At 36.3% G+C, this 15,945-nt stretch overlaps 1 protein-coding gene across 3 annotated transcripts in view; it reads right to left on the reverse strand.

Moving 5' to 3' along the window:
* The window catches only part of Ent2 (Equilibrative nucleoside transporter 2), a 269,678-nt gene that overhangs the window by 88,247 nt on the left and 165,486 nt on the right, over positions 1–15,945 (reverse strand). For 2 of the 3 annotated variants that reach the window (XM_085808590.1, XM_085808591.1), the window contains exon 4: positions 3,745–3,826. In XM_085808590.1, the coding sequence (XP_085664716.1) occupies positions 3,745–3,826 (82 nt within the window). Of the gene's footprint in view, positions 1–3,744; positions 3,827–4,145; positions 4,790–15,945 lie in introns of those variants that run through there. The other variant, XM_035351070.2, reaches the window with a different exon arrangement.

Below are 15,945 nucleotides of genomic sequence, written 5' to 3' on the forward strand. Positions count from 1 at the left end.
TAGGGGAGCCTGACTGTGATACCGAAGGGCCAGGGTTTGAATCTCGGAGAATGCATGGTTGTAACTGTCTATAATAGTGGCCCACCTATTAGGCAATAGTGGCCCACCTATTAGATGCCTCCATAATAAAGAGACCACCGCATCTGGCCTTAGTATAGATTAACGGACTCTGTTACAAAATTGTAACTGTTCACAATCTGCCATTAGGGGGGAAAAAATTGGTACTGCATTGGTTGCAATTAAACTTGAGATGATCTAATTTCTTCTTAGATGTCACAAGACGTTTGCTGTAAGCTTTTATCAATGTTACTTTCTACAATGACTTCAAATTTTGTCTAGCACTGGAGGTTTTCATACTGACAGTTTTAAAACTAATTAAAGCTTCCTGGTAATGACTGAAAACCTATTCCTGTGTGTAAAGATGACACATTAAAAAAAAAAAAAAAGAAGAATCCAGTGACTGTTTTTCTAATTTCAGTACAGAAATGTAATTGAAGTGTACAGTGTCATCATTAGTTGGTATTTACAATAAAAATTTGACTGATCTGAGAGATCCTTTACATCACTAAAGTTGCCATACCCTATTTTCAAAAGTCTCAAAGGGTTGCCTTGTTTCTTTGCCATTCTAATTCAACAGGCATATTGAAATGGAATATAGATGAGGCCTGATTTCAATGGCCATCTCAAGCAAAGTCACTATTTGATCAACAGAACATGCAACGCTCCTGCCAAGCACATGATGCAAACTCAGTTGCACCATTACTGCAACCAATATACGTAAATCGAGGAATGCAACACAAACATTACGGCCAATTGCTGGTGTGACAGTTAAAATATGTGCCATTGCTGCTGCCACAGACATGAAGATTTTAAATGCTGGGAACAGAACTCAAAATTTATATTTTTCAAGCTCTGCCAGTATTGCAGCCCATGAACAATATAAGTATTGCAGAAATTAACTAATTACAGACAAAATTAAATTGCTTCCTTTTAAATTACATTAATAAAGACTTGCTAGCAAATAATCATTCACTTTAACAGTAAATTACAAACATTTGAGAAATTTCTAAAATCTGAGTAACAAAGTGTACCTTGCACTGTCTAATGATTTGACATAATCGAAATCTTTCTATGAACATTTCACGAAATAACAGAAGGTACATTCCATTCTACTTTAGAATTAAATAAAAAATAAGGTACTGTAATGTTGAGCAATTACTGAATATCATGGTAAATGTAGCATTTTTTAGGGAGGGAGGGTGAGATGAAAATAAAAACTTGTTAACATAAAATAAATCATGCATTTTTCATATTTTTCCCCTATGTTCTGAATTGTTTCATCTTTATACAATAGGAAGTTATAGCATTTGTACACTTTTGATCTAAAGAGTAATGGCATAAATAACATACAATATAGAATTAAAAAATAAAATTGATTTTTTGTAGAGAAAGCACTTAAACAATATTTTTTAAAAAAAGTTTTCGTAAAAGTATAGTTTAGGGTACCCCTTGGCAAAACTTGGCGATTTTGGGCGGTACATGGATACCGATTTTGTGCAATTCTTTGACTCGTTATTTTGGCTTGCAAAGCGGCGATTTTTGCACCAAAAACCCCCGCTACACAAAGCCAAAATAACAAGACAAACAATTGCACAAACTCGGTATCCATGTACGCATCGACTTATTTTCACTTTAAAAAAATCCTTGAATTGCACAAAAATGGCATTGCGCACTCCTTTGACTTTATCCATGTACACGTCGACCTATTTTCACTTTAAAAAAATCCCCGAATTGCATAAAAATGGCATTGCACACTCTTTTAACTTTATCCATGTACATGTCAACCTATTTTTACTTTAAAAAAAAATCCCAGAATTGCATAAACTTGCATTGCGCACTCCCTTTACCTTGTCCATGTACACATCGATATATTTTCACTTAAAAAGTCAAAAAAGCACCGAATTCTACAATATAGGCAAACAAAAAATACATAATCTCAATAAAATACATTTTAAACCAAACAATAAAATAACATAAAAAAGGAAAAACATGTTATACATTTAAGTACTACCAAAAGCAAATATTCACTTGCCATGATTCTTCACCCAGAGCCACGTAAAAATCAAAACATCAATCATACTCAAATGACTTTTTTCAAACCAGGTACTCTTTCTGATTGAACGCTTCACATAGTGACCAGCTGAACCTTTCTTCCTACAAACCCATTCAAATCCATCTAAACGGTTTTTACGTTCGAATAGACGCATATCCTTCCTACATACAGGACATTTATAATGGCTACTAAGTAAACCTTCATTTACACACCAGTCAAATAAAGCTCTTTTCCCCTTTCGCTCCAAATCGTACAGAAACTTCAAATTAATCTTACTACATTCGGCCATTCTACCGTCTAAAGAATCAAACCAACACACACCACAAAAACGCTTACAAAACATCCCATGATTCAAAATTTCCCAGAATCATGCACCCGATTACATCACAATAGGGTTTCCATAACATTCAACTACTCAGGCTACCCATAAATGAAACAACTTGGCGATAAATCAAACAGCAATTTGCCATAATACAAGGGGTACCTTAAAGTCTACTCTACCCCAAGTTTTACAAATTTTAGTAATATCCAAGATTCAAATTAGAAACTTTTGTAATAACCAAAACTAAACACCATTTTATAGTCTCTTTCTCTTATCAGTTTCTTCCTAAAACTTGTTAAAAAGAAATCTCAAAAATTCAGTACTGAAGATTCCATATCTCCAGTCACCTCCAACATGACTGCTATCATTATTAAAGTAATTAAAATTATTTTCTGTAATTATCAAGAAAAGAAGATTCAAGCATTGAACAATATTTTGGTACTGATATGTAACAATTAAGAATTTGATATGCCTATTAAACATTAATGCCATAAATGCATTGTACAAACATTAGGTTTATTTTTAGGAAGCAGGAGTTGTGGAAAATGAGCAACACCCTCACCAGGAATCGAACCACGGCCTCTGGCATACATGTCCAATGTGCAGTCCATCACACCACAAAGGCATGCTAAGAAGGTGGGAGAAAATACCTTATATACTTCCCTTTTTAAAGGGCAACTGGGGTTTAGGGGACCCATTTGCAAAATCCTGGGTATGGAGAATCATCATCCACCAACCTTTTAGTTCGGGTGCCACTATAGAAATAGGTTTATTTTTAGGAAGCAGGAGTTGTGAAAAATTAGCAAACGTGTCCAGCGTGCAGACCACCACACCACGAAGGTTGCTAAGAAGGCAGGAGAAATACCTTACACATTATTCAAAAGGCATTATTATGCAACTTCACAGTCCAAAACACATTTCCAATTATTAGTTCATTGAGTAATAATGACATGTGTTTTATACATATTGAGATTTGATGTTAATTTAATTAGAGGTATAAATACAAACCTAATTTACTCTATTGGGATCTTAAATTATTGATGAGAATTCTCTTTTAAGTGACCAAAATTGTTTTACTCAACAAAGAGTAAACATGAAAAGATCCCAAATGAAAAAATAACTATTATTTCCATAATAACAGAAAAAAAAGTCACTATTGACAAACAAACACTTGCTTCTTATGCAAAGTTACTACAATCATTTAAACAAATGTGTAAATTTTTTTAAGTATAACTGGACTGAATATATAAATGATATGAAAATGCATTTCTATTTTATTTAAATTTCATAACAAAGCAAACAAACTTACTGAACTTGCAGTAATAAACATGTTCCAAGGCATCAGAGTTCCAATACCATGCAACATTAAGATCAAGAAGACAAGATTTAATCTAAAAAGAAAAATGAAATGCACACAGAAATTCATGGCAGTTAAAAAATAAGTAAATAAATAAAAACTTGGGTTTTAGACTGTCTATAAGCTATTCAAATCCCATACACTACATTAAAATTTTTTCTCAATTTTCTTTCATTTTAAAATCAGGTAAATTTTACTTGCAAAGAATATGACTATGAATACACAACTGTATTCAATTGATGAAATGTCTCACGAAGAAGTAAACATATCTAAGCTACAAAATTATGATTCTTAGTAAGTACCAGATAATTCCAAGTAAATACCAGAAAAATGAAGCTGTAAATACCCCATACCTGTCCTTTACAGGCTGCTTAGAAGAAATGGGTCTAGAAGTATTTGGAGCAGGAGATCCCGACACAGGTGGTGAAGCAATTTGTTCTTCAGAGATTAGTCGCATTTCAGATGCACATCTACATAAATCCCATCCAATATCTGATTTCTCTTTAACAGATTCTCTAACTTGGGGGGAGCCTTCCACATTGAGCTCCTCCATAGATGCTAATGGAATACAGTCAGTTTTTCTTTCCATTTCGATTTTTTTTTCCCCTCCCCGAGAGGCGGGGGTCGTCTATTCCCGCGCAATTTACTTAATATGCAAAAAGTTCAGGTATCTTAAGCATAGTCTACACTTTTAAACTTCTAAAAGAATGCCAAAAACATTACACGAAAATGAAAGAGTTACACAAAGCAACAAAGTTTCGCCTTTCTACTATATAACTAAAAATTTTAACAAAATCGGAAACACAGTGTTCGAGAGAACATTTTTTGTCAATGTTAAGTTTAAACAACAACAATTTAAAGCTTTAAGGTAAAAGAATTTTACAGAATAAATAAATCTTAAACCATTCACATGTCTTTAAAGCGAAAGTAGTTAAAAAACAAAAATGAATGTGCAAAATCTTCCGAAATCAAAATTTCATCGGAACTTAGAGAACATAGCCTTAACACTACACGAGAAAACTGGGAAGTGAAGCAGTTGCGCCTTGCTCAGTTGGATGATGGGATTGAAAAATCAATAACTTGGCAGCCAGTCAGTATGCCTGCTAGCAGAAGCTGGAATACAACCAATTCAGACACCTATAAAAGTGGAGTTGTTTGTATGTTTGAGCTCAACTAATTCAGTTTTTTGCACTTCCGGCTTAAACGATCTTATTAACAGAAGAACGCAGATTTTAACTCAAATGTCACAAGGTACATGCTATTGGTATTCCAATTAACTATTTCACGTTAAAGTTGATGTATTTAAACATAAAAAAATTACGCGATAAATAACTTTTACGAAACAATAAGCAATAGATAAATTTCAAAGCAAAAATGAAATCGGAATCAAAAAGAATATATTATAAGTATTTTATATTATAGTATATTCATCTAAAACCATAAAGCAGAATATTACGTTCATAGGAAGATCGGGTGGAAACGTAACCACCTGTTTCTCAGATCAGAGGTTTTGGATAATTCTCGTTTCAGTTTTATACCTCGAGGTCTCGCCTTAAATGAATACAAAGCGCTACTTTTGTTGAAGCGATGACGACAGCGACTTAAGAAAGCTTATCAGATTTTAACTTTTATGAGTACCTAAGTTAGGTCATAAAGGAATTTTCAACGCACGAAGTCTTAAAAAAATGCAATAAAAATACTCAAATATTTTTTGCTCAAAGTTAATGTGAAACAGTTAATGTTAACTGTGGAGTGAATTCAAAATTCTTGTACTAATTTGAGAGCAATGCGCGTTTTTATATGTAATTATTCTCTTCTTCGCTACAATTACTACAGAAAATTAGTGTTTCGGAGAGACCTGCTGTTGAAATGCAGGTTATTGTTAAGATCTTGATATCGATACGCATTTTGCTTGCGTTCGTGGACACTGTGGATTTTTTTTTCGGGGGGGGGGAGAGTAAATGAGAGGGCTGATACTTCTAGTATAGCTAGCTATGAAACTTCGCGCTGATTTAAATCTCCGAATTCTTGCTTCTCGCTTTTAGAGAAATGGAGCTCCCTGTATTTGGAACACAGAATATCTGGCCTCAACACAAGTTTTTTTTGAACAATTTCTCAGAACATTTGTCAATCTTAACAGAATTTATATGAACTCGATTTTTAACTGGCATGGCATTTTTAAGAGCTTTCAAATATAATCATGTGATCTAGACTTGCTTCAAGTGCTTTGGGCAGCTGCGGTAGCGGCGATGCAGACATTAAATACATTTTTCTTGAGTGCGTTCTTTATGACCAGCAGAGGAAGATACTTCAGGAAACTTCGAAGCACCACTCTGTATCTTGGCGCCTTCGTGGAAGAATTCTGAACAAAAACAGGCTCGCTTCTTGCGCAGAATATAACGCAGTCCGCGAAATCAGCACGTTCAAGCTGCTGACAAACCGAGTCGGGAACAAGTGTTTTAAGCGTTCTCGAAATTTTATACACCGAACATATAACTTTGCCTATACCGTGAATAAAAATTAAGAGTACTAATCATTACACGCAAATTCGCAGCAGCAATTAAAATTGCTGCGATTACAGGCTACATGTTCTTCAGGGAGCATCAAGTGTAGCAAAGTCTCTTAATAATAGAGGATATTAAAACCAGATAAGTGGCAGTTACCAACAAGGCCTCTAATGTTAAAAATAATGAACATGTCGCCAAATTTACAGTGTGATAATTTCGCTATTCTTTGTGACTCAACAACAGATCTTTACATAAAATAAAACTAGTTTTCACGCCAACAAAACGTTAAAAGTATACTTTCAAAGCTTCCAATCAAAAGCCCACAAAAATACTCTATATAACTTAAGTAGGCCACTCGATACTACAAAGGTGCAGGCAATCTGGTTACATACGTCAGGAACATGAATCAAGTAACAAAGAAAGCTAACCTATATGAACCATTATTTGAAAGTGCGAGAGCTCGCAGCGAAGAGTTTAATGACTTTCAACGTGAATGCACAGCACAATGCCACCTTTGGAACAATTCAAATGGTAAATTTTCGCTTTGTTTCAGTTGTTCCAGTCTACTGTAAGCAATAAACGATATTAAGTACACACGCATAAAATAACAGCAAAACACTGCGGCTCAAAAAAGAAGTGAACATTAACTAAAATCAAAGACTGTTGCCATGCATGATTCATACAAGCATCTTTTCCCTCAATGGTAACACACACACCGAAATGTATACGGTATAATTAACACACTAATATACAAATAGTCTAGAAGTAAAATTAATATCAATAATGTTAAAGGGGGTAGGGATTGGTTGGATGGATGCGTGCAAGTAAAAAATTGCTCACCATACTGAGAAGCACATGACGATGATATGAAAAGCCAATTGTTATATGACTATGAAAGTAGATAAAGTGAGTACCATACAGTAATATAGCAATTTACAACCATTTTCGATTGACACGCTTAACTAAACATCTATATCTCACGACACAGTGATCTAAATTTTAATTACTACTATCGCTTTCCCTACATGAGCACTTAACCATTAATTTGATGACTGTTTCGTTTTGATAAACCCATGTGGTCTGCAAAGACATGCTCATACGGTTGACAAACAAACAAATTATCCTTAAAGACACACCCGTCAGTTTCTCAGTCTAATTTCATAATTTCGATTCTAAAAAAAACTCGATTCGCCCAATATTGGAAACAAAGCAAATTTTCAAAATGCATATTTGAATTCGAAAATTTTTAGATACACCTCATAGGGTTTAGCGAAACAACGAATGAGAAACCTAACAATAATAAATCAAGTTTCTCTGTCTCACAATAAGGTGATGAAGTCTCAGTCTGGCAAATGTAAGAAGAAAAATTATATGCCTAAATACTTAGATCCACCAAAAACGATATGTGGAGAAAGTTTAATAAAGCAGGGCTGTATTCATTTTCATATGTTATGCTAGGAAGTTATCTTAATGCTAGGAAGTTATGTTATGCTTTCGTATCTTAATGCTAGGACGGAAAGAAAATTCTAGATAAATCTGCATTCTTAGCCTTAAGGTAAGTTTGGCAGAGGCCTTCCCTCCTTGACAAACGTATACAAATGGTTTCATGAGAAGGTTCTTGCGCTCCACTGGTTCTCAATTCCATGAAACTTGAAGAAAGCAGAGTTGTATATAACAAGATTCTGACAACGCGGCACGTCGGGACTTAGTCCGATTATCGGATCAAAATTCTATAAAGTCCTAAAATAATTTTTTTCGCATTGTTGAATGTAATAAAGGTAAGAAAAAAATTGCATACAGTAATTCTGTAAACATATTTAATGAATAACACTTATTCATGAATAAATTAATTTCCAGTTTATTGATATTTAATCCGCTTTTGCTTTAAAGATATAATTTTCAGAGCATGAAGTCTTTCCAAATAAATTCAAATGCTTCTTATATTACATCAGCTTCGCATATTCTACTTTAAAAAGAAGGATGGTGCACTTCCGTGAATATGAATATTTGATATTTCACCAATACCATATTCAGTAAAATTCACATTTGCATCGTCAAGTGATCTTCGTTGCATCGTTTTCGTCACTATCAATTTCTTTCGCTAATGTGAATTAAGCCACTGCCATGTCAAAGAACAGTCTATATAAATGCTTAGAGGGTGTTGATTCCGCACGTTTTGCATTATGATGCCACCACTTAACGCTTTTGGTAAACTGCTAAAATAAAATACTTCTCCCCCCCCCTAAATTTAACAACTCGCAAAACTATTATATTACAAATAAGTTAATAAAAAAATCAAACTATATATAAACTCGAAGTTATAAATAAAAGGCTATCTAAAAGTGGCAAACAGACGCAAAGTGATTGCCGAATCTTCCGGAATATTGTCGAATGAAATGCTAACAGCATCATTTTATGGCCTAAAAGTACCTAATGCGCTAGCTTTAGACGCCTTTTCAGTAAGTTATCATTTTCACTCTCAACATGGTAAACTTCGTCAGCTCACAAACCATAGAGATATCCATAGAGATATTTCCGAATGGGTACGTCAAAATTACACGACCTCCTTCCGAAGATGTTAATCTTATTGAAATGAGGGTTTAGACTCCCTTCTCTTTCTTTGAAGATTCGGAGACCTTTCGCATTAGCAAACTCTCGTGTCTAAAACAGTTCGAAACGCAATGAATGAATAAGAAATTTAAATTTTCATCCATACAGAACATTGAGTATAAAGTGAAATTCCTTTTAAATATCAGTAGCTGCTGAATAAGGTAGTCCACAAACTAATTCAAATAACTAACTTTCACATTTTGAATGATACAAAGGTAAATCACACTCGAGACATTTGGCAGCAAGAATGTAGTAAATTCGATTGGTTTGAAATCTCGTACCTAAAAATGCGCTGTGCAGTCACTCCCAGTAAATACCACTTTTGCCTTAACGCTTGAAAAAGTACTTGAAAAGCTTCAAAGTACTTTGTTCTTTTGCAAGTGTTTACTGGTTTTCTTTACACATCCGTTCATTTTTTAAAAATGAAAAAAGCTTTTTCTAGTGGAAAACAAAGTTTAATCATTGGTTTTCATCAAAGCTGAAAATGACGCATGCAGTGCTTACAAAATATCTTCCAAAATGGGCATCAGTATCGGCAGCTTTACGTACACTAAAATCAATTTCGATATACGGTCGTAGCTTACCAGCGGCCGAGCGTAAAAGCCGCTGAACACTGTAGTTTGGTCCGGGATTCAAATCTCCGCGAACGACCTAACTGAATGAGCGTTTTTATGGTTTTCCCCATGTGTAACGTGGATACATGCCAATTTCCCTTAAAAAGTCCTCTCCCTTTTCATGTAGTGCTTAATGGCGTATACGAGTCACCGTATACGAAATTACCGTAATTTCGTATACGCTGACTAGTTACTATCCGCGGTTTCCCACGGGAAGAAAAAGAAAAATGGTAATGATCACTGCAAATAAGGCAGGAAATGATTTCAAATGCAATGACCGTAAATCGTTGGGAAGAGATTTGTATGCATGCACGTATATGCATGCTGTCCACTATAGTGAACAAACTGTAGCAATTATTTAAAACGAAATTTTAAAAAAAAATTAACTTTTTTATTATTACTAAGGTTATTTTGAGTAGAAAAAAATACAAACATTTTCGTTTAACTTCTCTAGATTATTTGTATGCAAGAAAGGGTTAATGTAGTTTTTGTAACTCATTCAGTAACGGCACCATGAATGTTAAATAGTTTGTTCACGGTGTCACGCATAGTTAATTCTCTCTCATTATATAAATCACAGACGGAAGAAACCATTTTAAAATGAAACCAAAGCATCCCACTAAGGTAGGATTCCCTTTACGCAGCTGCTTCGGGGGCCAACCAGCCGCCATGCGGTAAAGTCGCTGAACACTGATACTTCGGTCCGGAGTTTGAATCCCGGCGAACAGGCTGGCTGCATGAGCGTTTTCGTGGTTTTCCTCATGTGTCACGTGTATAAGAGCCAGTTCCCCTTAGAAAGTCTCCACGAAGGCATCCCTCCCCAGCTTTGCCATAATCATATAAACCAAACCGACTAGCCATCTTGTAGAAAGGGGTTGGTTCGTTTATGTGATTACGGCAAAGCCCCCAGGGCTATCTGCCTAAGTGGAGAAATGACTTCGAAGAGGTCTTTCTAAGAGAAACTAGCTCCTATACACGTTACACATGGGAAAACCACGAAAACACTAATGCAGCCTGCCTGTTCACGGGATTCGAACCTCTGACCGAACTATCAATGTTCAGCGACTTTACCACTGGGCTCTATTATGTCTGTAAACCCCTCTGCTACTAATGTTCCTGATTCTGTGTTAATTCAATTCTATCTGCTACTACTCAATCTCCTCATGTTGCTAGTGAAAATCCTGAAAGCCCCAATGCAGCTAAAGCGGATAAATTAAATCCTGATAGTAATGCCATTCTTAACTCAAAATGTTGATGCTCAGAAGCAGCATAAGGCCCTCAATATCCCACACATCATGGTGAAATCCAAAGACGGTATTTATGCATTACTAAAATTTCTAAATGATGAACTGCCCAAATGTAAATTCTCTGATTGACTAAGTGGCCAATTCTTGAAAGTTCTGTCTTTAGATGATGATACCACCTGACACTCAGCCAATTTTTCCTTGATACTGGGATAGAACAATATGTAATAGACAGTCCAGTCACATTAATGTGACTACCTGTCAAAAGCCAGAATAACTACCTTTCGCATAGCGGACCTCTTCGAGACGTGCAGGAAGAGAGTCAATTAGGTTCTTGAAGGTGTTCACTGGGATGTAGAGTCATGCCCACTCAAGTGTAGTGGCCAGCTGGGGCTAGGTTACGCGGTTGAGGATCTATGGTGCGAACAACCCGATCGAGGTGGTCCTACAGATTCTCGATTTGGTGCAAGTCCGGCCAGGGAATACGGTAAACTAATCCTGGTGCTCTTCGAACCACGCACGTACACTACGAGCTGTATGATACTTCGCATTGTACTGCTGGTAGATGTCAACTTTCTGAGGAGAAACAATTCGCATGTAGGGATGGACATGGTCCGCAAGGACAGATGCGTATTTCTATTAATCCATCGTGCCTTCCACAATTATGAGTGCACCCACAGAATGCCACGGAAACATTCTCCAGACCAACTGTTGCAGGGTGTTTGCTGACGTTTCACGCCGTATACGCCAACTATCCGATAGAACATAAAACCTGATTCATCGAAAAGAGCCACCTGTCGCCACTCAGTGGACGTTCAGTTGCGGTGCTGGCGTGCAAATTCCAGCCTTCGTCACCGATGAACTGCAGTCAGCATAGGTGCTTTAACTAGGCCACAACGTTCGAGGAACCGTCGTTGAGTATTTACAGAAGCGTTGGAATAGACGTTCGCATGAGCCGAGGGATGACCCTTATACTAGGAGAAGGGGAGTTATCACGAGAGGGGAGTTGATGGTGACATGAGTTTGTGGCGTGAAACAGCATCGAAAAGGGAAATTTTAACGGAAATGTGTAGGTGCGAAATCGAAGAAAGAACAGTTCAACATTTTCTGAACATGACTCCTGCCGATATAATTCTAGCTGTCAAGCAGAATAACAGGGATAAAAACTGTCCTCCGAAATCCGAGTTGTAAATTGAGGAAAACAAAAGTAAGGTTCTGTAGTGACAATTTTCGTTCCCCGAATTTAATTAAATCCTTCCAATCTAGCACTTTTGAGAACGAAAAATCGACATGCTCTCATAAATTCATATCATGAGAGGAGAGGAAACCTTGAACATGTGGGTGGAGGCTTTTCTGTTCTCACTTGATTATCAAAGAGCTTGTTACCGAGAGAGACAAGCATACATTCAGAAGTTCAATACATTTTTAAGGCATTCTTATTATTAAAATAAATGTTCCAGATACAAAGAATTTTCTGCTGAAATTGTGCTTCAGTGGCATAATCTCTTATTTAACCACTTGCGCTACGACTAAACTTCACGGTTGCGGTGCCATGCGCTACAATATAACAAGCTGTAAAGTGTCTCATTTACGCCGCTCAGCGTCTGCGAGTGCAATCCAGAGGTGTAACTCAAGAAATAAACAATCTCGTTGTTAGGCGACGTGTGCACCACGTTATTTTCATTTTTGCGATAAATGCCTATCGACGTGGTGTTAACGTCGCTCGCGTTTTGAGAGCATCTCGACGTGCGTGGTTACGCCTTTGTGAATGAGCCTTGCCTGCTTCTGCATGACGCTTCAAGTCGCCATGTTTGGAAGTCCTGACATTTTCTTCGATGTTTCCTTCAACCGGGAGCCTAGCTAATTGTAGCACCTGGAGAACTCGTATTCCCTTGCAGGTATTTTCGACGATCTCAGATGGAGCCTTGGTACAACTTCTATAGAAAGATAAGTTTGTTTTTTCTTTTTATTCATCCCATCAATTAAGAAAAGGACTGAATAATTGATCTTGCTCTAAAGTAACTTATGTTGAAGGAATTTCTAATTGAACTCTAACTTAATTTTCTTGAAAATTCACCTAGTTCCTTAATCCTCCAGGAGACCTTAAAATTAGGCTGAGGCCCAAATAATTAATGTAAAATTTTCTGAATTAATTATTCGTCCAACTATTAATTCATACTTAACACCAGAAAGATAAAAGTATAATCACCTAATATAATATAATCATATAATTCACCTACTTTAATAGCGTGTGTTGAATTGTACTAAATATGGAATATTTGTTAGTTGATACCAAATTATGAATTAATATAAAAATTTAATAGGTAATCCATAAATAATAATTCTATGAAATTCCTTTTGGACCTGCGAATATTTAATAAACTTGGTATTAATTTGATGGTTTTTATTTTTTTATTTTTTATTTTATTTTTTATTTATTTGTGTATTGCATTTATCTTTTTCCGATCCTTACCTGAGCACGGTCCCCGTATTTAATAAAAGTCACAACGCAATACTCTTACCAACGTTCCTGTCATAACGTCATAATTTTTGTCACTATATTAGATTATTACTTTTAAGCTATCATATAGGTTAAAATCAGCATTTAATAATCTTTTTCCTTTATTGTACATGAAAACATATAAAAAAATGCTTACTTTGAAAAATAATTTTCGGAAGCCCTATTCAAATTATTCCGACTAAATTTTAATTGATAAAATACATTAATAAACTTTTAAATTAATAAAAAAAATACATGAAATACTTTTTGCAAAACGAAGTAACAAAATCTTTCACGTAGCACTCAGTGAGCTGTTTGTAACAAAATGTCCATATGATAATCTCTCTCTATTTCTTTAGAGAATGAATCATCACTCGTCTGATAACATAACGCTTGCTTCCTGTAAAGTATTAGCATTGTTCATTTATATTCAACAGTGTAATATTATTTTCCCTTTAGTTTTGTTTGAGTGGCAACAGTTGTAAAAATGTTATTATTTTGGTAGAATAAATTTGATGATATTGAAAGTGATTTTGATCCTGAAAAACATGACCAGAAAACGAAAGAGCATTTTAATGATTTATGCTATTCAACAAGGAGAATGTCCAAAATTTTCATATGGTGAGGAAATCGATAATGAAGACTGGAACCATTGGATCGGACCAAATAAAAGTGATGAGTGCGGTGAAGAACAGCTTGAAGAAAGTGCTTCTGAAACATCAGTTGTTGAGATTACAAATTCCAAAAGTTATTCTAAATCACAGTTTGAGAAAAAAATGATTCAGTCAACTCAGACAGGAAAGGTTAGGGTTAGAAAGAAATCCTTATTTCATAAAGTAAATTCTAAACCTAAAGCAGTTTGTGATTCAGATGGCAAAACGTTTGATGACTACTTGGATGAGTGCTATAGATTAAATCAGGCCTGTCCAAATCGAGGGCCGCCTTTTAATATTATAACGGAAGAATTAATTTTTCAATTTTTTAAAAATTTTGTTGGTAGAAGTGATTTTATTTTATATGGTATTACAAATAAATAACTAAAATATTGAATCGTATTCGTACGTACGTGAGTCCCGACCCGTGTTTAGCGCCTTATTCACGGGCAAGCGCGGTTGTCCGTCTCCGCTGAAGGCCGTTGCACAGAAGTTGCACTGCTTTGATCTTTTAAAAAGCCGTCCGATTCGACAGAGAAGGAACGCTGTTAGACATTAAAATTGCACCTTATCGGCAACGTGGCTTGAATTCCGGAAAATTTCGAAGGATGTTCTTTTAAGGATTACCTGAAGTATATTGACGATGTAACTGTGGAATTTGAGCAGCGATTTGCAGATTTTAAAGAATTAGACAGTGATGTATCACTTTTCATTCATCCATTAACAATTGCAATTGGAAGTGTAACGACATCAATTGGAATTATGTGATCTATAATCAGGCTCCTTTTACAAGGGCAGAACAGTCTGGAATAGATTATTTTAAGCTCCTCGGCGAGCGTTTCCCCAAATTAACCAATCTTGGCTTAAAAATGGGTTCGATCAGTACCTATCTTTGTGAAAGTGCGTATTCCACGATGAATCTTATAAAATCTAATTATAGATCTTCAATGTTAGATAACTCACTTTCACACGCACTGCGTCTGGCAGCAACTATTATTAATGTTGATATTGAAAGGATTGCAAAAGATAAATTAAAGAAGCACTAATAAAATTTAATGTAACAGTTACATAGTAAATATCTTACGCTATTAAAACTTTTCTTAAAAAAATGAGTTTATTTTTGTGGTTCTCCAATCTATTTAGTAATTTGTATTGGTACGGGATCATATCTGGTCTGGACCATCAGGAATTAGATTATGAAGCGGTCGAGCTATAAAAGTGCCGTTCTACACTGACTACCAATAAGTATTTGGACACCTATGCAAGTGACGATATCTGCGGTCCTAAGGTACGTCACGGACTACGCCGGTATATATCGTGTAGGAAACAGCATCGGCTTTAGTTGCATGCAAGATGCCTCGCAGTTCGGAGCTCTCCGATTTCGAGAAAGGTATAATTATCGGGTATCACAAATGTGGCCGATCCTTAAGGGACATATCTAGCGATCTGAAGTACCCAAAATCGAGAGTGGCCTATGTGATTAAGAAGTGGAAGGTGAGCGCTGATTGTCGGAATGTGCCCCGAGTCGGCAGACCAGCGAAACTGGGAGATAGAGACCGACGAGTGCTGTCCAGAGAAATTCGAAAGAACCGCACCCAACCGATGGCCCTCATCCGCAAGGAGTTTCAACAGGCATCCGGGAGTATTGTTTCAATGAATACCATCCGTAAGGAAGCACATCTGCTTGGGTTTCATGGTCGTGCTGCTGCCCATAAGCCTTTGATCACAAAGTCCAACCGCACTGCATGGTTAATGTGGTGCAAAGCACATCGAAATTGGACCGTAGATCAGTGGAAACGGGTTCTTTGGAGTGACGAATCAAAGTTCACCCTTTATCGTTCGGATGGCAGGGTCTGGCGTCTACCTGGAGAACGTCTCCTGCCAGAATGCACTGTGCCAACAGTCAAGTTCGGCGGAGGTGGGATTATGGTCTGGGGGTGTTTCTCCTAGTATGGGCTGGGACCCTTGGTCCCCATTCATGGTAAGCTCAACTCCGATGCCTACTGCACTATTTTGGATGACAAT

The sequence above is a fragment of the Stegodyphus dumicola genome, chromosome X1 (genome assembly GCF_044657685.1).
Source record: "Stegodyphus dumicola isolate Sdum_Otavi_A_Nest chromosome X1, ASM4465768v1".
Taxonomy (NCBI): domain Eukaryota; kingdom Metazoa; phylum Arthropoda; class Arachnida; order Araneae; family Eresidae; genus Stegodyphus; species Stegodyphus dumicola.